Source organism: Stegostoma tigrinum, chromosome 3 (genome assembly GCF_030684315.1).
Source record: "Stegostoma tigrinum isolate sSteTig4 chromosome 3, sSteTig4.hap1, whole genome shotgun sequence".
Taxonomy (NCBI): domain Eukaryota; kingdom Metazoa; phylum Chordata; class Chondrichthyes; order Orectolobiformes; family Stegostomatidae; genus Stegostoma; species Stegostoma tigrinum.
In genome coordinates this window covers 65,841,480-65,866,812 of record NC_081356.1, presented here as the reverse complement: position 1 = coordinate 65,866,812, position 25,333 = coordinate 65,841,480, and the positions used below count along the sequence as shown (strand labels likewise).

The window sequence follows — 25,333 nt, the reverse complement described above, 5'->3', positions numbered from 1 at the left end:
GGATTTTGCTCTTGATTGTGCACAGAAGAAATTAATTTCTTATGTTGGCTCCAAAGGGACTCAGTACAAGGCAAATGGACATTTCAATTAACGGACTTTCAAAAAGTGCTGTTGGTAATATTGGATTCTCTTTGGCCCTAATGTGACAAATAATTTGTTAGTCAAACAATTTTGTGTGTGCTCAAGAAGACAGATGTTATACTCTGAAGTTAAGAAAAGACAAATAAACAACTGCTGCAGCTGTTTGTGTGACTGGAAGATGCTATTGGTGGATCTACACCATCTAGACCATTATAAGAAGAGTGGAGGAGGCTCTACAGATGTATGCCATTGTTGGTAAAGCGTGAGCCATTAAAATTGGGTTGCTCGTGCGCTGCTGCTAGCTAGATATCAGACTTAATTCTAAGAATGGAGAGGCTGAAATTCCTCCAGGTTTTCTTCACAGTAATTCTAGTGAATCCTTTTGTGACATGGAGTGCAGACAGTATTACAGTTGTGGCCTCATCAATGGTCTATACAAGTTTAATTACATTCCATCCCAATACGTTAATCCTCAGATATGATGCACAGACTAGAGAAAAAATGTATATATACCTCATACGCACAAACAGATATACTAGAAACATATTCTTAACATGTTCAAGTTCCTACTTTTATTGGTTTTTTGAAAGGGGGAGTTCTTTTCTTTGATGACACTGGTGCAGCACAGAAAACCAGTACTTTAGCCCAGGTCTAGTCAGAGCGCTGATAATAAGATACAATGCGGAAGTATTTAATTACACATTTAGAATTGCTGAAAAAAAAACATTTTGTTGAAGTTTTTCATCTGCATGATCAGGGCAATTCACAAGACAATGAAAGTAACAGGAAAATAAATTTTCAAACTGAGAGAGAGGAGGGTGCTGAATCATGGCAAGTGGACAAAAGCATCAACAGGTGTTTATGTTTGAAGTTTTTATATGTTTGTTCATGTTTAAAGATCTAGAGTGCAATCTTTCAGGCCTGTAAAGAGTGTGCCTGAAGGTGGGAAGTGAATTTGTTGGGATAGTGATAGGACAGCATCTTCCCAACTCCCTGGCCTTGTCCTGAATAAACACTTAAGCTCGACTTTTCACTTCCCTGCCAATTAGGGCTGTTAAGTGCAATTACTTCAGCTCCAGATGGGATGAGTTAAAAATCAGTCTGTCAGTTGATTGGTTGTCAGTTTGGGGGAGCATTTGGGGTTTGTGCTAGGCGTGGTATTGGGCCGAGGCTAGGAGGGTGACCACTGAGAGCCCTTACCCGCCCTTGTTTCTGAATTACTAGTGAACTCCAAATAACACCTACGTTTTCTCCTGAGAATCCAGGGGTTCATGGTCCCAGCAGTAACCACATCTTCTGGCATAGTGCTGCTGAATTCTAAAACTGCCAACATCTGATTGGCCTGTACCTACAGATGAGTGGGACTTCCTGCTCTGGGGACTTAATGCCTGTAGAAAATCAGCCATCACCCAAAGAGGGGCAGAATGGCTGGAAAATATAACAGCCTTTCTCATCTTAGTAGGCCGAGGATTTCCTTCCTGGAAACTTGCCTGCTTTTGAACTTAGTCCAAAAGCAGGAAAATTGTGAACCTAGCTTCATATCTGAGGCTGGGATTATTCAATCAACTGCATCTGTCATGTTTCCTCTTCTGCTAAGATAGCAGGCCAAATTCTTTAATGTTTCTCCTTGGTCTAACTGAGAATTCATAGCTTCCTGTAGTTTCTCTGCAATTCCTCATACTTTCTCTTAGTTAATCTTGAGCATTAGACCTAGCTGTTGCTTGCTTAGCCCTCTTCTCACTTAAGAGCTGACCTCACAAACTCCACTCCTGGTGTCTATGTTACGTGATACTATTAACAATGTCTGTACTGTCAGTCTCCCTCCTTTGAATCTATCATCATCGCTTTCCTCCTTAAAATATAAAATGCTTGACCCTTCCATTCTGGCAAACTATCACCCCACCACCAACCTTTCTTTATCTTCCAATATTCTTGAATGTGCTGTTGTCCCCCCAAATCTGTGCCAAAACTCGCCCATTGTTAAACCTCCCCCACTGCAATGATTTTGAATGTTACCACATCTCTCCAACAACTTAATGTTTGAAATTCTGAATATTTAACTTTCCTACTTAACCAATACAGCCTGTAGTCACAAATAACATCCTCTGGTGGTGTATTACATTATTTTATACTTCTCTCCACGGTTTACTAAGAAGATGACTACACTAGCCACCCTCTATCAATGTTTTGTTTACCTAATTATGGAGACTGTCCTTGTTTTATTACACAATTACCTGCCTAATCTTAGTCAGAATATCTGCTTTGGTTCCACATCACTTCATCTGTTTCTGAACCCTATATTCTGGTATTTTCACACTCCTCATTCTTCATTTATAGTTTGATTGCATTGAAGTTCATTTATCCCGATTTAACGATTTTATTGTGCTGTCAGGCTATTTTTCCAATATTTTCCATTTTTTTCTAGCTAGTTTGCAGGAATACCAAAATTATTACCTTCAACAAATTAGGTTCTGAGCAATTGTCTCAGGTTAAACTCAACTGTTTGCTCTCCTCATGTCTTTTTGAGTTTAAGCAGAACTTTAGATGCCTTAGTTGCTTCTTCATAAATAAACAACTTCTATATCCATTGCTTTGCCAAGGAAGTGCTTACGAAAAGTTTACTTTTGCCATCTACCACTGAAATTCTTTATGTTTATGTAAGATCTTAACTCACGTAATAGAATACATGTCTTATTCCTTCTTTTGTAAACATCAGCTCATCTTGCTGCCTGGTTCTATCCCACACCAAGCTATGCTCACTTATGTCCTCAATCTTACTCATTTCCAATGATCATACAATATTTCAAATCTAAAATTGTCATCCTTGTTTTTCAGTCACTTCATAATTTCTTCCTTTCTATATCTGGTTCGCTCATGTCCTTTAGGGAAAGAATCTGCCACACTTCTCTTTTTCTGGCTTACACTAGAGGCGGCACCATGGCTCAGTGGTTAGCACTGTTACCTCACAGCACCAGGGGCCCAGGTTCAATTCCACCCTCAGGCAACTGTCTGTGTGGAGTTTGCACATTCTCCCCGTGTCTATGTGTGAGTTTCCTCCTGGGTCCTCTGATTTCCTCCCACAGTCCAAAGTTGTGCAGGTTAGGTGGATTGGCCATGTTAATTTGCTCATAGTGCCCAGGGATGTTTAAGTTAGGTGGGTTATACATGGGAAATGCAGGGGTAGGGGAATGAGTGGGGTGCTCTTCAGATGGACAACGGTGGGAGTGGACTTGTTGGGCTGAATGGCTTGTTTCCACACTGTTGGGATTCTATGATTCCATGTGACTCCGGTCCCACAGCAATGTGGCTGGCTCTGAATGGCCTAGTAAACCACCCAATTTAAGAACATTTCGGGATGGGCAATAAAATGTAACAGTCAGCAACATCCCATATTCCATGAATGATTACAAAACTCTGACTCCAAAACACCTGACCACCCTCCTGGCCTTTGCCCCTCAGAATCGGTCTGCATCTTTTCTTCAAAATAAAACAAAGAACAGTGCACACTGAAAAGAAAACAGAAATTGCTGGAAAAAAAAAGAATCTGCAAGCCTTGTAGCATCTCAGACTCGCAATGTTAATTCTGCTTTCTCTTCACAGACTTTTGCATCTTTTCCTTACTTTTGGTACCTGAGTCTTCAGTATCTAAATCTTTAAGCTTCAAAATTCTTTACCCAAAGTCCTCCTCACCTCTACTTCATTCTCCTCCTTAAAGGCCTGGCTTGAATCTAAGTCTTTGGCAAGGTTTTGGCCATTCCTCAAGCTTAGCATTTGTACTTTTGTTTTATTTTTCCTTAACTGCCTACTCTGATGTGTTTCCATCCTAAAAATCCTATCTAAATATTCATTGTGTTGGCCTCAACAGAATTTTTTCTCAAATGCACAGTAATTTTGTTGATTTAGCAGTATTTCGTGTTTCAATCTGTAACGATGCAAAAAATGTCTTTTAAAAATTAACACAAGTGGTAAAGTGAGAGTTTACAGAAGTAAATTTACATGTATCTAGTCTCAGACGTTGTAGACTTGCTTGCTGATCTGGTGGTTTAGTTGCAAATGTTCCATCACCCTGCTAGGTAACATTGTCAGTGTGCCTCCAGTGAAGCGTTGCTGTTCGGTCCCACTTGTTAATTATATGCCTCAGTTTGTCGGGGTGTTTGGTACCACTTTCAATTCTGTTTCTCAGTGGTTTGTACACAGAGTCTAATTCACTGTGTTTGTTGATGAAGTTCCGGTTGGAACACCAGGCCTCCAGGAATTCCCTGACGTGTCTCTGTTTGGCTTGTGTGATTATGGATATGTTGTCCCAGTTGAATTTGTGCATTTGTGTAGAGAGAGACAAGTGAGAATTGGTCATGTCTCTTGATGACTAATTGGTATTCGTATATCCGTATAGTCAGTTTTCTTTTGGTTTGGTCTATGTAACGTTTCCCACAGTCCTTACATGGTATTTTGTACTTACATTAGTTTTATTGGTTGTGGGTATGCGATTTGTTTCATTTGTCAGTAGATACCATAGGCTGGTTAGCAGTTTGTGGGCTACTCTGATACCCGGGGCTCTGAGTAGTCTTGTTTTCATCTCTGAAATGTCGTTGATGTAAAGTAGAGTGATTAGTGAGTCCGGTCATTTGTGCCTTCCTGTTGTGGTCTGTCTCAGAGGTAGCAGCGGATTATGCTTTTCAGGTCTTCATTCCTGAATATAAATAACAAACAGGACAGAACACCAATCCTTCACCAAATGCACACTGACAATGTTACCCAGCAGGGTGGCAAAACCTTTGCGACCAAACCCATCAGCTCAGTGAGCATGTCTGTAACCTCATCCACAAATCTTCTGGAAAAATTTAAATATCTAATCATTATTAGCTAATTGTTTTCATGGTGTAAGTCAGTGATTTTCATTATGAGCACCAACATTAATACATTTATGGAAGTCATGGTACAACAGGGCTGGGTCAGCATGACTTTGTCAAGGGAAGTGCATGCCTGATAGATCAGTTAGAATTCTTTGAGGAGGTAATAAACAATTAGACAAAAGAGACCCTGTGAGCATTATCTATTTGGATTTCCAGAATTCATCTGAAAAGGTGCTGCATGGAAGTCTGCGAAATAAGTGCCCTGTTAGGGACAATATACTGGCATGATTAGGGATTGGCTGACTAGCAGAAGGCAGAAAGTGGGGATAAAGGGGGCTTTTTCAGGATAGCAGCTGGTGACTAACGAAGTTCCGCAGTGGGCAGTGGCAGGGCCACACCTGAACAGGTTATACATTAATAAAGTGGATGAAGGAACTGGGCGCAATGTTGCTAAATTTGCAGATGTCACAAAGATAGAGTAATAGAGTTAAAGAGTAATAGAGATGTACAGCAAGCAGACAGCCCCTTTGGTCCAACTCATTCATGCTGACCAGATATCCTAAATTAAATAGTCCCATTTGTCAGCATTTGCCCATATCACTCTAAACCCTTCCTATTCATGTACCCATTCAGATGCCTTTAATAAATCAGTGATTAGCATCACTGCCTCATAGCGCCAGCAATCCGGGTTTAATTTCACACTCGGGCGGCTGTCTGTGTGGAGTTTGCATATTCTCCCTGTGTCTGCGTGGGTTTCCTTTGGGTGCTCCAGTTTCCTCCCACAGTCCAAAGATGTGCAGGCTAGGCGGACTGGCCATGCTACATTGCCCGTACTGTTCAGAGATGTGTAGATTAGGTAGGTTATAGGGGGATGGGTCTGGGTGGGATGCTCCGAGGGTCGGTGTGGACTTGTTGGGACGAAGGGCCTGTAGAGATTCTATGAATCTATGAAATGTTGTAATTATACCAGCCTGCACCACTTCCTCTGGCAGCTCATTCCATACATGCACTACCCACTGCATTAAAAAGTTGCCCATTCAGTCCCTTCTAAATCTTTTCCCTCTAACCTCAAACCTATGCCATCTAGTTTTGGACTTCCCCACCCTGGAGAAGACACCTCGACTATTTACCCTATCCGTGTCCCTCACGATTTTATAATGGTCACCTCTCAGCTTCTGTAGGTCCAGGGAAAGTAGCCCCAGCCTATTCAGCCTCCCTATAGGTCAAACCCTGCAGCCCTGGCAAAGCTTTGTAAATGTTTCCTGAACCTTTTCAAGTTTAATGACATTTTTTCCAAAGCAATGAGATCAGAACTGAACACAGTATTCCAAAAGTGGCCTAACCAATGTCCTGTGCAGCTACAACATGATCTCCCAACTCCTACACTCAATGCACTGATCAATTAAGGCAAAGGAAGAGGGACGGGTAGTGTTGAGGAAGTGGGGAGGCTTCAGAAGGACCTGCGCAGCTAAGAGAGTTGGGAGAGAAGTGGCAGATGGAATACAATGTGGGAACATGTGAGATTATGCACTTTGGTAGGATGAATAGTGGTGTAGATTATTTCCTAAACGGAGAAAGGCTGCGAAAATCTGAAGCACAAAGGACTTAGGGAATTATATTGTTACATTCATTTTGAGAGGGCTAGAATACAAGTGCAGAGCTGTACTGTTGAGGTGTATAAGGCTCTGGTCAGACCACATTTGGAATATTATGAGCAATTTTAGGCCCTGTATCGAAGGAAGAATGTGCTGCTGTTGGAGGGGATCCAGAGAAAGTTTACAAGAATGATTCCAGTGATGAAGGGCTTTTCATTTGAGGACTCTGGGTCTGAACTCATGAAATTTAGAAGAATGAAGGGGGATCTAATTAAAATTTGCAGACTACTGAACAGCCTGGATAGAGAGGACAGGGAGAAGACGTTTTCTCTAGTAGGAGAGACTAGGACCTAAAAGCACCACCTCAGAGTGAAGGGACAACACTTTAGAACTGAGATGAGGAGGAATTTGTTCAGAGTGTGATGAATCTGTGGAATTCACTGTCATTGAACGCTGTGGAGGCCAAGTCACTCAGTATATTTTAGGCAGAGATAGGTGCATTCTTGATTAGTAAGGGTTCAAAGTTCATAGAGAGAAGGCAGGAAGATGGGATTGAGAAGTATATAGCTGTGAACAATTGGTAAAGCAAACTCGTGGGACCAATTTTGTTCCTAGATCTTATGGTCTAAGATTATAGATACCTGATGACATGTAAATAATGTTATGACTAAAGGAGCTAGTATAAGTTTTTTGTCTACATTCTGGTGTTTTCAGCTTTCTCTTCCATGCCTAATTGTGAATGAAACAACTCATTCCTTGTACTTATTTACTTTCTAAAGATCATACTTTGGGTTTTTTTTCATATAACAAAGCCCCTTGAAATATGAGCAGGTCCTTAGACTGACTCAGAACTTACTACCGCTCAAACTGCTAAATAAAAGTGAGGAGTGATGCCTCAAGTAACCCATTGGTGTCAATCCATTATGCAGAAATTAAAATTGTTGTTTAGCTGCAGAGGTGGCGCTTTAATGCATGTATGGTCACATGTGGATTGCATTTTACAGGATGCTGTGTTCCACAACTTCCGTGATGAATAGTCAAAATGCTTGAACACACAAAAGAATTGGTTACCCCACAGCCTTTTTGTGCTTGACAGCATTTTAAGTCGCTTAGGACAAGAACACTGACCCCACCTGCGGAGGAAATCCTGACTCAGAGCTGTTAGTCAATCCAAATTCTTCCTAGCTCTTCCAGATTTGAATTGTGCTCACCTTTGGAACTACATTCTGTCCCCAAAGTATTAAAGAGGGTATGAAGAATGCACTGAAGACAAGATCAGCAGGGCCTCGTTGGCAAGGGATGAAGGTGACGGGTGTAATCGAGTGATATATTTGGAGGGTTACTGGACGGTAGAGTTAAAGGGAGGGTATGATCATGAAAGGAACTTCTAATGGACACACGGTGCACCACAAAGTAAATTCCCACCATTGTGTCCAACAGCAGATCACACAGCAAAAGCTATCTGCTTGGCTGGGGCCTCCCCCTGCGGTGTTTAATATAGTAAGGGGGCAGAATGATGTCCCTAAGTGGCCATTAGTTGGTTACTGAAGGGACTCAATAGACCTGAGGGCAAGTTGGTGTGTCTAACCCTTCCACCATCCTTGTACAATGAGAGAGAAGCAGGGCTTGGCCAGGAAGGTGACAGGTATGCCATACACTGCATTTTACTAGACCCCACCTTTGAACATACCAACAAGGGAGCATAACATCCAATCCTTGTTTATTTTTGCAGGGAATTTCATTTTTCCTCTGCTTTTCAAACACTGTGCCCTGTTCCTCTGCCATTTTTTTATGGATATAGAATGGCTACTTTTCAAAATTCACCATTGTCCCTGGTGCAGACGGTTCCCTCTTTTGAATGGGAGGCAAAAATCCAATTCTGTCCATGTACCATTTTTATTTGGTGGTGAATGGTTTCTGAAGCCTATCACAGCATAATATTTGAGAGTTGAGAAGAAAATGGGAAATGTGCTGAGGAGTTGGCAAGGTTCATGGAAGGTAAGTGTAAAGTATTTCACGCTTTCAAAGTCATTATCCACATATATTGTTGTGGAGATGTGTTTTAAAACAGTGATAAATTGGGAATCTGTCCATAATGGTAAATGACCTAACATTGCCTGACATTTTGTGTTTGTTCACATGCATTCTAATGTTTTCCAATGGAAAACATACTATAAATGATGAAGATTATTTCAAAATGTCCTGCCAATCTGTACTGTCATCTTTTCTATTGTGATTTAAATAGTCTGGCTGAGTCAAAAAATTCTGATTTTGACTGATACAAAAAAAACTACACTTAAAAAATCTAGTCACCGGATCCCCTGCATTTGACTGATTGATAAAGACTGTGCTTTGAAATTGTAATGTAAACCTGGTGTTCTTTCCTTCCCACTGAAAACTGTTGTTTAGACAACCATGGAGTTTATTGATTCTTATTTAAGTTTCATGTGTTAATGGGCTTTGTCACTGCAGTGTTCTACTTAGCCACACACACCCACAGCCAGAGATAGTAAGAATAGCCAAATCCTGGAGTCTGAGATAACAGAGTGTGGAGCTGGAGGAACACAGCAGACCAGGCAGCATCAGAGGAGCAGGAAGGCTGACATTTCAGGTCGGGAACCTTCTTCAGAAAATCATTAGTTTTAAGAATTTCTGAAGATTTAATTATGATTTTCTGAGGAAGGGTCCTGAACCAAAACGTCAGCTTTCCTGCTCCTCTGATGCTGCCTGGCCTGCTGTGTTCATCCAGCTCCACACCCATAGCTGTACTTCTTGTACACTCCAGTGCAGCTTGCAAACTACATTGTGAACCCAACTCTCTTGTGAAAAGACAAGAATGGCATGTGAAGTCACACGTCAAGTGTGAAGTTAGTAAACAGAAGTGTGCTGGTCAGATTTTCTCAAACCCAGATGATGAGTCAGCTCTTGCCACTACTCCCCGCTAGTGTTTAGAGTGGGTCTTAAACTACAACCTGCCAATTCAGAGGTAGAATGTGAGTACTGAACTAAGGTTTAGCAAGAGTACAGTCATGCAATTTTATTTAGCATAGTGTGAGTATTGAAATTATATCTTAATATTTATGGAGGGCTTAGACGCCAATTGTGCTTCTCTCTCTCTATCTCACTTGCTGCTCATTCATTCATTCTCTCTCTCTCTCTCTCTCTCTCTCTCTCTCCCCCCCTCTCTCCCCACCACCCCCCCCCCCACCCCACCAGCCCGATATGCTTTTATGTACAAATGTACGTTGCAGCTTTTGACACAACAGACACCGTGGATTTAGATTTTATTTTCTTGGATTTTTCATCAAGGACACAGATTATATCAACGTATTTGATGCTAGATCTAATTCATGTGCTTTTATATAATAGTTAGAATAAACGTGTTATTTGTATTGTAATACTGTCCAAAATACTAATTGGCGTCAGATAACAGTGTAGATTCTGGTTTTCTGCTGTACTAAAAACATAAAAATCAGTGATAATGGGAACTGCAGATGCTGGAGAATCCAAGATAATAAAGTGTGGAGCTGTATGAACACAGCAGGCCAAGCAGCATTTCAGGAGCACAAAAGCTGACGTTTCGGGCCTAGACCCTTCAGCAGAGACTTTTAAAGTTGGAAACATAAAAAGCCACAACTTTAGATGTATAAAGATGTATTGGGCTCAGAATGATCTTCCTTTCTGCTCTAAACTTCAACTAATTTTTAGTTTTGTCATTATAGGTGAATACATTGATGTTGCAGACCTGTGTCAATCCTGCCATCCCTATTGTGAAAAATGTTTTGGTTCAAGCCAAGTTGAATGCATCACTTGTGTTGCTCCAAGGTAGGTTCTGTTTATCTTATTCCCAAGTTCCTAACTCTTATATTCTGTAATTTATCAACTGCAGTTATTCCAGGCTAAATGCAAAATATCACAAAGTTTAGAAATCTAAAATAAAGATAGAAATGCTGGAAACACTAAACAACTGTGATGTGAGAAACAGAGTTAACGGGCTGGATTTAATGGTGCCCCGTCCATGGGTTTGAAAACAATGGAGGAATGTAATATGTAGCACACAGCCTGCCTGTCATCTACCACTTCTGCTGCGATCTCACTTTTGCCAGTAGCAATGGTGTCAGCCAGCAGGTTTCTGAAGAAGGGTCTAGGCCCGAAACATCAGCATTCCTGCTCCTCTGATGCTCCTTGGCCTGCAGTGTTTATCCAGCTCTATACCTTGTTATCGCAGAAGCAACTGGTGCCCACTTCTAGGTCTCCAGCTGGCTACTGCTGAGCCTGGTGAAAGCGGGCATCCCAACTGATTTTCTGGTGTGGGTTGGAGGAGGTGTCAGTCCTCACTGAGATCCTGATGAAACCATTCCAACCATTGCATCTTCACTGTCTCATCATCTCCAGTCCCAGCTCTCATTTATAAAATCATTGAGTCATACAGCACAGAAACAGACCCTTCAATCCAACCAGTCCATGCTGACCATAATCCCAAATGAAACTAGCCCCACTTCCCTGTGCTTGGCTCATATTCCTCCAAACATTCCTTATTCATGTAATAACTATACGAAATCTAGAAATAAACCTGCCATTTCAGGTGCAGCTTCAAGATCCGCGCTATTCTCAGTCCACCATTTTGGATTTCCATGATGCTTCTCCATACCAGTAATATGACACACAACACTTGTCCCTCCATCACTGTGTCAAATGTGAATTTAATGGGATTCCATTCAAGGGAATTTACGCAATGATTTATTAGTAACTAGATTACTGTCAGAGTTTATACATTTAATTAAAAATATTATGGAGTAGAAAGTTGCAGGACACTATTTTCTAGATCAATTAATTTAAATTGCAGGAACGGTATTCTTCACATAATGTCCCTTTCTTTAGAAAGGCAGTGCATATTCCACAAAGCTAAGAAACTCTGAAAGGAGAAGTTGAGTATTTGTATGCTAGGTATGTCTCAGTTGGCACCGCTTTTGCCACTTGGCCAGCAGATTGTCTATTCAAGAGCCACACCAGAAACCTGAGCACAGGTGTCAATGTTGATACTCCCTAACATTATTGAATACTACTGCACTGTTTGAGGTACCATCTTTTGGATGAGACATTCACCTGGCCTGCTCAATGTCAGGTAGACATTTGTGATCCAGTAGTACCATTTTGCCAAAGAACTAAGGAGTTATCATTGGTGCCGTGGTCAATAATTACCCCTGAATCAACATAGCAAAAAGCAGTAATTATGGAAATGCTATGGGATGTTACTGTGCACAATTTAGCTGCCATGTTTCTTACAATTAACACAAAGAGATACACAGATATGGAGATATCCCTTTGCTTTCTGTAAATGGGTCATCTTTTTATAATTGTGGAGAAGTACTCGTTAAGTCTAGAAATGATTTAGCCCAGAAGTGGAACGTGTAAATGCCCATCTCTTGTGATTAAGAGCTCTTGCTCAAAAGGCAGTGGAAGCAGAACTTTTGAATATGTTTAGGTACAAATAGATAGATTCTGAATAAACAATGTGATAAAAGGTTATCAGGATAGTCAGGAATCTGAATTTGAAGTTGCAATCAGATCAGCCATGATCTATTGAATGACAAAGCAGGTCAAGGGGCCAGTTAACCTATTCCTGCTTCAAATTCATAGATTTGTATTTGTTGATGCATTTCCTTTTCTTTTCAGGCTCTTAGACAGTGAACGTTGTGTCATGCACTGCCCCTCTGGTAAGTTTGCCATGAATGGCCAGTGTTACCCATGTCATCACACTTGTGAGGAATGTGCGGGAGGTGAACCTAATGATTGCACATCATGTGATAAAGGTAAGATCATAGAAAATGCAAAAATAACTCGCAATGAGTCTTTCTTCCTACACATATACCTGTTGTAACATCAATAGCAAAGATACAATGAAAACATAATTTATGCAATGTATATTAGATCAAAAAATTAGCTGTGCACAGTCATTAGCATTCAATTGGACTTCAATCTCACCAGTATTAAATTCCTATTCCCATCACTGACCCAAATTACACAGCTTACTTCTCATTGATGGCAATATTATTACCACGTAAACCAAAACTGAATGCTATGAACATATTTTATTTGGAGAATACCATTAATAATGAGTTGCTAGGATTAACGTGGATTCCAGAATGGCCTTGGTTCATAGTTGAAAAGTAGTTTTGTATCTTCCAAAGCTGATTTGACTTAAATACTGAAATTCTGATTCAACATTTCTCATTTATACAAGGATTTTGAAAATTGTACATGCACCAGGGAATCCTGATCTAACTTTGTCAGTCTGTCACTATGCCATCTGCGAGCAGACATTTACCTCATAGATATAGTCACGTTTCAGTATGTATTCTCTAGATCAGTGCAATAAATTGGCAGCAAACAAATTGAATATCCTGATTGACTTTTCTGCTATACACAGAAAGGGTAAAATATGTCGTGCAAACTCTTACTATCCGTGTCGCAAACTTTTTTAGATATTGCCTACAACCTGAACTCGGAGGTAAACTATTATTTGATATGATTGTGGATTAAAAGTTAGATTTAACTTTCTTCTTGGGACTAGGGAATCTCATCCTTGCATTCTGCTGATTAGTTTAGAAGTTGAGTGGTCCTTACAGGAGCCTCAGGGGTTACACAGATTTGTACAATTACTTCCCATATATTAACCTGATTATAGAATCTCAGAGTCATAGAACAGTACAGGATGGAAACAGGCCCTTTGATCCAACTCATCCATGCTGACCAGATATCCTAAATTAACCGAGTCCCTTTTAGCAGCACTTGGCCAATATCCCTTGATAACCTTCCTATTCATTTACCCATCCAGATGCCTTTTAAATGTTGTAACCCTTCACCAATTCCTCTGGCCACTCATTCCATACATGTGCCACCCTCTGTATGAAAAAGTCGCACCTTAGGTCCCTTTTATATCTTTCCCCTCTCACCTTTGCCCCCTATTTTTGGACTCCTCCACCCCAGGGAAAAGTCCTTGGCTATTTACCCTATCTATATGACTCACGATTTTATAAACCTCTGAGGTCACCCCTCAACCTCTGATGCTCCCGGGAAGATAGCCTCACCCTATAGCTCAAACCAATCCTGGCAACATCCTTGTAAATCTTTTCTGAACACTTTCAAGTTTCACGACATCCTTCCTACATCAGGGAGACCAGAATTGCACACAGCATTGCAAAAGTGGCCTAACCAATGTCCTGTGCAGCCACAACATGATCTTCCAACTCCTGTACTCAATGCACTGGCCAATAAAGGCAAGCATACCAAATGCTTTTTTCACAATCCTATCTACCTGCAACTCTGCTTTACAGGAACTATGAAGCCGAATGGTGATCTTTCCCGAATGTTGATTTATTCCATATAGTTTAAAGGAAAGAGTGCAAAAGTGCAGTGTAACTTTTAACTGGTAGTACCTATTAGAGAAAAAGATTCAATGCACCGATGCCATTACAAACCTTTTTTAAAGCTGATTGCTTCATCCTAGCTGTGAAGATTCCATTGAAATCACAATTGTACGGACAAAAGTTTGTTTCTTGTAAGGATCTGGACTCGTTTTTGTGTCATAGAACGAAACCATGGTTGTCAGTGTGCCTTTATAGTAAGAGGATTCTGGGTGGCAAAACAGGATTCTGGGTAAGATGGAGGATGGGAAAAAGTTGTGACTGTAACACCACCCTTTTTTGAGATATTTTCAATATTGGAGCTGATTTCCTAGAATTTTTGGAACAGTAATTAATTTTTTATGAGCGATTGCATTGTACTGGAACTTTAAAAAAAAATGACCAAAACAACAGCACTTTAAACAATGGAGGAAGAGAGACAAAGCAGATATTAGTGGGAGGTGAGAAAATGGAGAAGTAAACCTGCGCAGCTGTGTGACCCAGCAGTGAACCTTCAGTGCTGACTGCCTTAGCTGTTTAGTTTCAAGTATCTCTGCACATTGGAGTTCATTCTAAGAAAAATAAACAAACAGAAAATTTCACAGTTGACGTTGGAGAAACCTGTGTAGGGAGCTCACAGCAGGGGAGCACCCAAATGGCTTAATTTTTTAAAGAGTTACCTTACTGTGGTTTTTTAATGTAAACCTACAACAATGAGTAGAGTCGGTTTTTTTTGGATTGTATGTTTTATTGAGATCCATCTCTTGATTAAACTTTAAAGATATAAAGCATAGATACTAAGTTATCCTGTTTTGTTTTAGAGCAGTAAGGCTGCTTTTTCCTGGCTCTGTAGACTGTTAAGGTGCAAAGATGGTATTTAATAGAACAATGTGCTCTTGCTGTTGGATGTGGGAGGTTAGATAGAATTTCAATGTTATATCTGCAGGGAATGTGTCTTGTTGCGAATCCTATTGGATTGCATGGGTTGGTCGGAGCGACGGTTAGAGAAAATGAGGAATTTACAGGAGCCGGGGCTGTGATGGATGGCAGTTTCGGGAAGGGAGGAAAATGACAAATACAGTCAGGTAGATGGGTTACCTCCAGGGAAGGTAGGAGGAGTAGCAGGTAGTGCAGGAGTCTCCCAGGGCTATCCCCATCTCAAACAAGTACGCGTTTTTGGAAAATGTAGAGGGTGATGGGCTCACAGGGGAATTTAGCACTGACAACCAAATTTCTGCTACTGAGACTGGTTCTACTGTAATGGGGAGCATGTCAGGTTCCTAATGATCAATTGTGATAGGGGACTCTGTAGTCAGAGACACAGACATACATTTCTGTGGGTTGACAGCGAGACATCAGAATGGTATGTTGCCTCCCTTCCTTCGGGAAAGATCACCAGTCAGGTTCATAGTTTCTTGAAAGCAGAGTTGCAGGTAGATGGTATGGTGCCAGGATCAGGGATATCTTCAAGAAGGTTCAGAATGTCCTCAAAGGGGAGAAGGACCAACAAGAGGTTATTATACACATTGGAACTAACAGCATAAGATCAAAAAAGGACAAGATGCTGAGGAGACAATGTAGGAAATTGGGCAGGATACCAAAAAGTTGGTCCTCAAGGGGAATAATATCTAGATTACTCCCAGTATGACAGCTAGTGACTGTAGGAATAGGAGGATAGAATAGATGACTGCGAGGTTAGGGAGCTGGTGCAGCGGAGAAGGATTCACATTTTTGGATCACTGGGATGTCTTCTGGGTCGAAGTGGCCTGTATAAGAAGGACGGATTGCACCTGAGCTAGAACTGCTCAGGAGGATTTAAACTAGTAAAAGTAGGAGGGTGGACCCAGGGACATAGTGAGAAAAGAGATCAGTCTGGTTCAGTTAAGAAAGGGAGAGTCAAGCCATCAGGGCAGGCAGAAATAAAGCAAAGAACAGGGTAGGACTGATAAATTAAACTGCATTTATTTCAATGCGAGAGGATTGACAAGTTAGGTAGATGAGCTCAGGGCATGGTTGGGAACATGGGACTGGGGTATCATAGCAATTACAGAGACATTGCTCAGGAGTAGACTGAACTGGCAGCTTAATGTTCCAGGGTATAGATGCTATGGGATGGATCGAAAAGGGGGGCAAGAGAGTAAGGGAAATGGCATTTTTTGACTAGGGATTACATTAGGCTGTATTTACGATATCCCTGGGGGTATGTCCAGGGATGTTATTTAGACCCATAGAGAAATACAGCAGGGAAACAGATCCTTCAGTTCAACTTGTCCATGTTAACTAGATATCCTAAATTAATCTTGTCGCATTTGCTAGCTTGTAGCCCATATCCCTCTAAACTCTTCCTATTCATATATTCATCTTATTGCCTTTTAAATGTTGTAACTGTACCAGTCTCCACCACTTCCTCTGGCAGCTCATTCCATACACACACCACCCTCTGTCTGAAACGTTGCCCCTTAAGTCACTTTTATATTTATCCCCTCTCACCATTAACCTACACCCTCTGGCTCTGGATTCCCCATCCTGGGGAAAAGGCCTTGCTAATTTACTCTATCCATGCTTCTCATGATTTTATAAACCTCTATAAGGTCACACCTCAGCCTCTGATACTCCGGCCTATTCAGTCTCTCCCGATAGCCCAGGACCTCCAACAACCCTGGCAACATCCTTTTAAAACTTTTTTGAACCCTTTCAAGTTTCACAACATTCTTCCTTTGGTACGGAGACCAGAATTGCAAGCAATACTCCAAAAGTGGCCGAGCCAATGTTCTGTCCAGCTGTAATATAGCCTCCCAACTCCTATACTCAATGCGCTGACTAATAAAGGAAAGCATACCAAACGGCGCCTTCACTATCCTATCTACCTGCAACTCTACTTTCAAGCTACTATGAACCTGCACTTCAAGGCCTCTTTGTTCAGCAACACCTCCCAGGACCTTACCATTAGGTATATGAGTGCTGCTTTGATTTGCCTTTCCAAAATGCAGCACCTCACATTTATCAAAATTAAACTCCATCTGCCACTGTTCAGCCCATTGTTATATGTTAGACTCTATTATACCCCGTTATACTCTGAGGTAACCTTTGCTGTCCACTATGCCTCCATTTTTGGTGTCATCTGCAAACTTACTAATCATACCTCCTAAGTTTACATCCTAATCATTGACATAAATGACAAAAAGCCATGAATCCAGCACTGATCCTCGTAGTACATTGCTAGTCACAGGCTTCCAGTCTGAAAAGCAACTCTCACCATCACCCTCTGTCTCTTTTCTTTGAGTTAGTTCTATATGCAAATGGATAGTTCTGCCAGTAGTCCATGTGATCTAACCTTGCTAACCAGTCTACCATGAGGAACATTGTCAAACACCTTACTGAAGTCTGGCCTAGTGACATTGTGGCCAATACTCGCTCTAATTACTTTTTCTGCTGTGTGACCTCTGAGATCTGCCCTGGGCAGTGGCGGTCTGAAGTGGAAGCCAATGAGCCAACGTACTGAATAACATGCAGAGAATCTCCCAGCAGCTGTGCGTCTCCCTATCCTAATCTTCATAGAATTGATGGTGCATCATTATTGGCTGCAATAGATTTGACAGCATTCAATATCATTGGACCATTATGTGTTCCTGCTCCATGCACTTTCTAAACTCCCAAGATAGCCACATCCTGGTAGTTTGCATGCTGAGCAAATTACCAACGTCCTGCTTTCCATCTCAACCCTCTTTCCTTTCTTCTCCTGAATTTTTTCTTCCATACAATCAAGAACAGAGACCTGTCCAGCCACAGGAGATTAAGGAGGAAGGGGGAGAGCAATACCATAGTACTAATGAAGAGATTCCATCACTTGATCTGATTTTCACAGCCACCAACATTTGCTAAACCTCCTTTGACAATATCCATCAAATCAATGACCTCTACCAGGTAGAAGGACAACGGCAGTAAGTGAATGGGACTATCACTACCTACAGTCTCCCCTCCAAGTCACAGACCACCTCACGTGGAACTATATTACTGTTCCTTCACTGTCAATGGGTTACAATCCTGGATCTCCCTCCCTAATAGCTCTGTTGGTGTAGATACCATATAACTTTCAGTAGTTCAAAAAGGAGGCTCATAACTACCTCTCTGGGGCAACTAGGGATGGGTAATAAAGGCTGGATTTGCCAGTGATGGAGGCATCCCTTGACCCTGCACTTAGTATGGAAGCTGGCATACAGCTGAGTTCAGCACATAATGAGATACAACAAAACAAGAAAGGCAAAGGTAAATTATAGTCTGTGTTCAGTTCACCAGAGGGTTTGGTATCGAACAAATATTGTTTAGACTCAAGTGGTGTCTTAGATAGATTGGCACACAGGAGAAAACTAAATGACCATGCACACCTAGGTGCCAAATTCATTAACTGCCCTGTCAGAATGCCTCCACTCCCTATGGAGGCTACCAGTTCCAACTTGGCAGATAGCTTGCCCTTTCTGCAGCCTTTGCTCCAAGTCCCTGATGTGCTGCAGATTCAGAGGCTTTATTATTGCTGCCCTCTTACCTGTTGGATCCTTAATGTGCATAAGCCACTTACTCCTCTGCTTTGCTTACAAAGGTGCAGCTACACTCTCTGGCCAATGCGTCAAAACACCTTCCAAAAATATTCCAGAAGACATTCAATGATTTTCTAATAGGAAAAGTATCAAATGCTTTTCTTCCCTGCTATCAATATGCCTTGTCCTTTAATTAACATCAATGTAGGGCTAATCTTGCTGCTACATGCTTCTTTTCTCAAAAATGGACAAGACAGGGATTTCTGGTGATGGGCTTTGTTGTTCTTCTATCTCTTGGCCCATGTAATGTATACCACAGAGAGTTGAGTTCTAATTGAATCAGAAATCTGGAAGTTGATTAGCAACTAACAATATCTATTCATATGGCATATCACATTTATGTATACATTCTTGGTTATTTGCTTTCGTAGATTATGTTACTATTAAGTTACATAAATTGTTTTAACTGGCTGACTATCAACATGACTGTTTTTCCAACTGACTATTCACTGAAGGGACAAAGGAGATGTATACCTCCAATACTATAGCATCACATGTTCTTCTCGATCTAGCTGCCAGAAAGTTGTGTTGTTTCTCTGACACCTGTGAAATTAGACAACAACAGTGATCTGCATTGTCTAATTTTTCTATCCTGGCAACAGAACTGTTGGGCAAAGTGATGGCGGGATAGTATTGCTTCTGCGTGTTTGTGCACATGTAAGGGATGTAGCAACATACTCTTCGGAGTTAAGGGAAGCCTCTGTAGTTCTGCTAAAAGCTGCACAAAATCATTTTACAGCCTGAGTTATTTGAAAAGGCATGTTAGTAACATCAAATTTTGTTTCATGACTTAAAGACCATATAATTCATGCAAATTTTGACCCATCAATATGCCTTTCACATTTTGCGTATCTTCACAGATAAATTTAGGAACAATCGATACTTTTTCAAAGGTGAGTGCAGAGAGGATTGCCCTGCATCTCACTACCCTGCAGCTGATAAAGTCTGCCATCCATGTTCCAGGAACTGTGAAGTATGCACTGATGGTAAACACTGTGTAAAGTGTTCGTCAGGCTACTACCCTGATTCTGAAGGATGTCAGCAGCTCAACTGTGGGGAAGGTAAGATGGAATCATGTTCTTCATTTACTGGAAGCATTTAAATCTGCATTCTCTGGGATAAATTGAAGAAGTAAACAATAGCATCAATTGAAACTACAAAAACAGATTAGTTCATAGAAATGTATATTACAAATTCAGTATAAAATCGAATCTAAAAATATCATCTGCTTCTGTGTTATCGGATAACAAACATGTATTCAAATTATGTTGTTAAAAATTCACTTGTGGGATGGGGGAATTGCCGGCTCGGCCAGCATTTATTGTCCATCCATAGTTGCCCTTAAGAAGGTGACAGTGAACTGAATCTTTGGACTACTGTAGTCTGTTGGTGCAGGTAAATTCGCAATGCTGTTCGAGAGGGAGGGAATTATTCAAAATTACTTATGTTATAAGGGAACAGTGACTTAGATGAGATTATATCTGGCATCTAAGAATGATCTGAGTGGCAGCTGAGGGGCGCAGATAAGGTGAATAGCCAAGTTCTTTTTCCCAAGATTGGTGAGTCCAATGCTAGAGGGCATGGGTTTAAGCTTAGAGGGGAAAGGCTTAAAATAGACCTGAGGGCCAACTTTTTAATACAGATCATGGTATATGTATGGAATCAATGGCCAGAGGAATTGGTAGAGGTGAGCGTGATTACAACATTTAAAACACATTTGGACAGGTATACAGATAAGAAAGGCTTAGAAAGATATGGACCAAATGCAGGCAAATGGGATCAGTTCAATTTAGGAAATCTGGTTGACGTGGATGAGTTGGGCCAAAGGGTCTGTTTCTGTGCTTTATTACTCTAAATTTACTAAGAGCCACCCTTGTGTCAAAACTAATGATAGTCATGAATCAACATTTGCAAAGACATGAATAAATATTTATTTAGTGATCTTAGTGACTCTCATTTAGTCAAATTGGAAGTTTTATGATCATAAAAACAAAAGAAAAGGTTCCATCTTTTTATCAATACAACTACCTTTCTTAGTCCAATTGTATGTATGTGTGGACATCTGGTGAGGAGAGGACTGGAGATAGCAGTGATTCACCATTAAACAATCCATTAGCAATTAGTGTTAGATCTAAATGTTACTTTGATGAAATTTGTAGTGCACTAAGACTTCTACGAGGCACCAACAGGACCAAGCATTTGGAATGGGGTAAGTTGGGTGGTGGAAGTAATTTTCAAAGGATATCACCTGGTAACCAATTTGCATTGATACCTGTTTCTAAAATCTCTTGATTAGCAATAGCTTCATAACATGTCAAATCAACTTATGACCTGACTCCCAAATGTCTTCACTAAGGAGTTAATAGATGATGTTGTATTGAATGTCCATGAATTAACTCATGCATGCAATTAATTTAGCTCTCCCTCACATCTTCAGCTATTTATTAAAATTAGCTGCTAAGTTTATTAGCAAAATAGAGTTCTATTCTTTTTTTATATGTTAGATCATAAAAATGCAACAAAGTGGTCGACACCTAAAAGAACAGGCACCTAGAACAGGATGGAATTTATGCTCCATGAGGAGTAGCTATCTATGTGTGTTTGCATACCTTGCATTGTATGCACCCCGCATATTGCAAATGTATAAACCATTTAGGAGGACATGGCTCAGTAAATAGGTTTACATTTTTCTGAGCATAAACAATGGTGATCAGGTATGGGCAGCTAAAAAATGTGGATTATCAGTTATCCCAGGATTTTCATCCTAAAAAGGCTCATTTTGTTCCCCTGACTAACTGCTGCTGAAACCCTCACCTGTTTTTACTTTCCGAGTTGCCAGTCCGTTGTTCTCCTGGTGAGCCTCTTATCTTCCACCTTCCTTAAATTTGAGTTCAAACAATTAAACTGCAAACTTGCACCAAGTCAAGTTCACTTCTCTGCTCTTTGGCCTACATTGACACTCAGTCCCTGAATACATTGACTTTAAAGTTCTCATCACTATCATGTTCAAATGCTTCATGGCCCTACCTCCTTTTCCGTAATCCTTTTCAGACCAAAGACATTTTAAGAATGTTGGTGTTCCACTCATTCTAATCTTAAGCATCCCAACATAATTCCTTTATTACTATCGGCCTTGCCTTCAGTTATATCCAGAGAGCTATACAGAGTGGAAAAAAAACCCTTTGCTCTAACCAGTCCATGCTGACCATATTTCCAAACTAAACTAGTCTCACCTGCCTGCACTTGGCCCATATCCCTCCAAACATTTCTTATTAACGTACTTATTAAAATGTCTTTTAAATGTTGTAACTGTACCCTCATCCACCACTTTCTCTGGAAGTTCATTCCACAGATGAACCACTTTGTGTGAAAAAGTTGTCCTTCAGGTCTTTTTTAAATCTTGTTACTGTCTCCTTAAAAATATATCCCCAAGTCTAGAAATCCCCCATCCTAGTGAAAAGACACCTGCCATTCACCTTAACTGTATCCCTCATGATTTTATTAACCTATACAAGGTCATCCCTCAACCTCTTATGCTCCAGTGAAAAAGGTCCCAGCCTATTCAGTCTTTGCCCATAGTTTGAAGCCTCCAGTCCCAACAACATCCTGTGAAATCTCTTCTGAACTCTCTCCAGCTTAATAATGTCCATCCTATAACAGCGTAACCAGAACTGGACACAGTACTCCAGAAGAGCTGTATAAATTCTAAGCTTTGAATTATCCACCTTAACTCCTCAATCTCTCTTCTATTTGTCTCTTTAAAACTTATCTTCCTGACAAAGTGTACAGTCAGTTGTCCGAATTTCTTCTTCTTTGGTGTTAATTTCTTGCAAAATTGTATTTCTATAAAATCCCTTTGCAAAGTGTATTTTGTGAAAGATACAGGTTGCAATGCTATGTTTAAATTTTTTCAGGATAATTTAAATAGGAATCATATTGAAAAGGGACTTGAAAATTATAACAGGGCTGTGAGGAAAAGGCAGAGAATGGCACTAAGTAAATCACTCCTGTGATGAGCTGGCATGAACACAGATGGGTGAATGGCCCTTTTTCATACTGCAACAATCTATGATTACACATTTTTTTCCCAATGGTTTTTAATCATTGGCTAAGAAAACCAGATTATAAACATAATATGTTCCCTCGTTTGGTTCTGAATGGCCAACTTTGAGTGTAATCTTGCTTATGGCTTGACTGTCATTTCCGTAATGAGTTCAGGCCCAACATCTGTGATAACTCAGACTTGCCAACATTCAAATTTAGCATTGACAAATCATTTGTTCAATGCCTCCAGAGCTGTATAGTCAATCTGAAAGTAACACAGGAAAGGATGCAATTTATCAGAATAATTAAAAATTAAAACTTAGGAAACTCTCATTTGTATTTCAAGGCATGTCTTATGCTTATATTGCCATTAAATCTGTATTTACAATCCACAGGTGAAATTGAAGATCTTGACTATGAAGATTGTGTGCAGTGTGCAGAAGGATGTGAGAAATGCGCATTAGGTAAGCTGTTACTTTTAAATGCATGAAACCCACAACATGAAGATTGAGACAGGCAATTCAGTTGACATTTATTCTCCATGTGAGCAGATATCTTAATTATAAATAATCACACCATTCTCACATCAATTTAACTGATCCATCCATCAGTCTTCAACAGCTTTTTGTTCACCTGTAGAATTCCTGTTCAATACAATATGCTTATTAATGCGTGTATGCAAAAGGAAGCACTCAAAAGTAGTTTGCAGTAAGATAGCTTGTATTTTCTTTTAGCACACACATTAACAGGGGATCTGCAGATTGATGATGTTAAATCAAGTAGAATCTGTCTGAAATCCTTGTCAAAAGAAGGGTTTTCAGTTCTTTACACTTTCTGATGATAATAGCTATTGCTGAGGAAAGATAGAGTCATGGAGGTTAACAGCAGAGAAACAGGCCTCTTATCCCATGTTGTCCATACTGCCCAATTTACACAATTAATCTAGCCCTATTTGCCTGTGTTTGGTCCATATCCCTCTCCATATCTATCCCATTCATGTGCCTGTGCGAATGTTTCTTAGGTAACAAAATTGTACTCGCACCACCTCACCACCACCACTACCTCTGGCAACCTGTTCCAGGCACATAGCAATCTCTGTGCGAAAAATATGCCTCTCTAGACCCTTTTGTACCTCTCCCCGCTCACTTTAAACCTATACTGTCTAGGTTTGGACTCCCATACCATGAAGAAAAGCTGTTGGCTATCTGCCTTATCTATACCCCTTATGATTTTATAGAATTCTAAAAGGTTACCCTTCAGCCTTCTACACTCCAGGTAAAATGTCCCAGACTATACAGCTTCTCGTTATAACTCAAATCCTTCAGTCCAGGGAGCATCCTAGTAAATCTTTTCTACACTCTTCCTAGTTTAATAATAATCTTTCTACAGTAAGGGGACAAGAACTGCATGCAGTACTCCAAATTTGGCTTTACCAACATTTTGTACAGCTACTACAAAACACCCCAACTCCTGTACTCAATGCTCTAACCAATTAGAGTGAGTATGTCAAAGCTACATCTGTGTCTCCACTAACAAGCAGCTATCACCTTGTACCGCTGGATCTCTTTGTTCTATAACACTCTCCAGGGCCCTACAATTGGCTGTATAACTCTTCCTCTGGTTTGACATACCAAAATGCAACACCTTGCATTTATCTAAATTAAACTCTATCCACCATTCTACAGTCAAGTGACCCAGTTGATCAAGATTCCCAGAAAACCTTCAGATATCAGCTTTCTTCCAATATCTGATCCCAAGTGCACTATTTGCACATTTACAGGTATCATAGCTATGATCCATGAGCTTAATCCTGTTCTTACCTGCCAACCACTCTTACACTTCATAGCAGAGGTCACTGGACAGAAAGCAGGAGCAGCTGTCTTAACTGAAATTTTCTCTTCTTCTCTAAAATATAAAGGACTGAGAGCATTTTGTGGATGATCTGATACTTCAAAGCAATGTGATATGGCATATTTATATGTTGGTGGCATGGACAGATAATGTAAATTCATTTTGGGAGAACGAATGCAGAAAAGCGATATAAGATAAAGGCTACAAATCTAAAGGGGGTGCAGGAGAACAGGGATCTGGTTTATGTGTGCAAGCAATGGCAGGACAGATTGAAAGTGTCGTTCATAAAGCATATGGTATTCTAAACTTTATTACAAGAGGCAAAGCATATGATACTAAGGATGTTATGTTAAACTTGTATAAAACACTGGCCCAAAAGTTCTTATGTGAGATTCAATACAGTTTGGAGCTGGAGGAACACAGCAGGGCCAGGCAGCATCAGAGGAGTAGAAGAATCTACGTTATGGGTTGACCCTATCCTGAAGAAAGGTCCTGACCCCAAAATGTCGACGTTCCTGTTCCTCTGATGCTGCCTGGCCCTGCTGTGTTCCTCCAGCTCCACATTGTTTTGACTCTGACCCCAGCATCTGCAGTTCTTGCTTTCTCTTTATGGTGAGATAGTCATATCGGTCGTGTAGATTACGGTTAGGCATTTGGGCTGTGGTGGAATTTGGTTCAATCAGCTTAATTAAGAGTGAATCAGATTATTATCTGAAAAGAAAGAATGTACAAGGTTACAGGGAGAAGGAAAGGAAATGGCAGTGAGGTGAATTGCTCATTTGGAGAGCATTTATACACTCAACAGGCCAAATGGCTGCCTTCTGTGCTGAAATCATTCCGTGATTTTGGTGTCCTTGCACACCTAATTGAGAACACTTATTTCAGCAAAGACTTTCCTGATCTGTACC

At 40.5% G+C, this 25,333-nt stretch overlaps 1 protein-coding gene across 1 annotated transcript in view; it reads left to right on the top strand.

The window, feature by feature from the left end:
* pcsk5b (proprotein convertase subtilisin/kexin type 5b) overlaps nucleotides 1-25,333 on the top strand; it is a 374,824-nt gene that overhangs the window by 283,029 nt on the left and 66,462 nt on the right. The window contains exons 21-24 of the mRNA XM_059644647.1: nucleotides 10,252-10,354; nucleotides 12,206-12,342; nucleotides 19,391-19,591; nucleotides 22,970-23,038. Of these exons, the coding sequence (XP_059500630.1) occupies nucleotides 10,252-10,354; nucleotides 12,206-12,342; nucleotides 19,391-19,591; nucleotides 22,970-23,038 (510 nt within the window). The remainder of the gene's footprint in view (nucleotides 1-10,251; nucleotides 10,355-12,205; nucleotides 12,343-19,390; nucleotides 19,592-22,969; nucleotides 23,039-25,333) is intronic.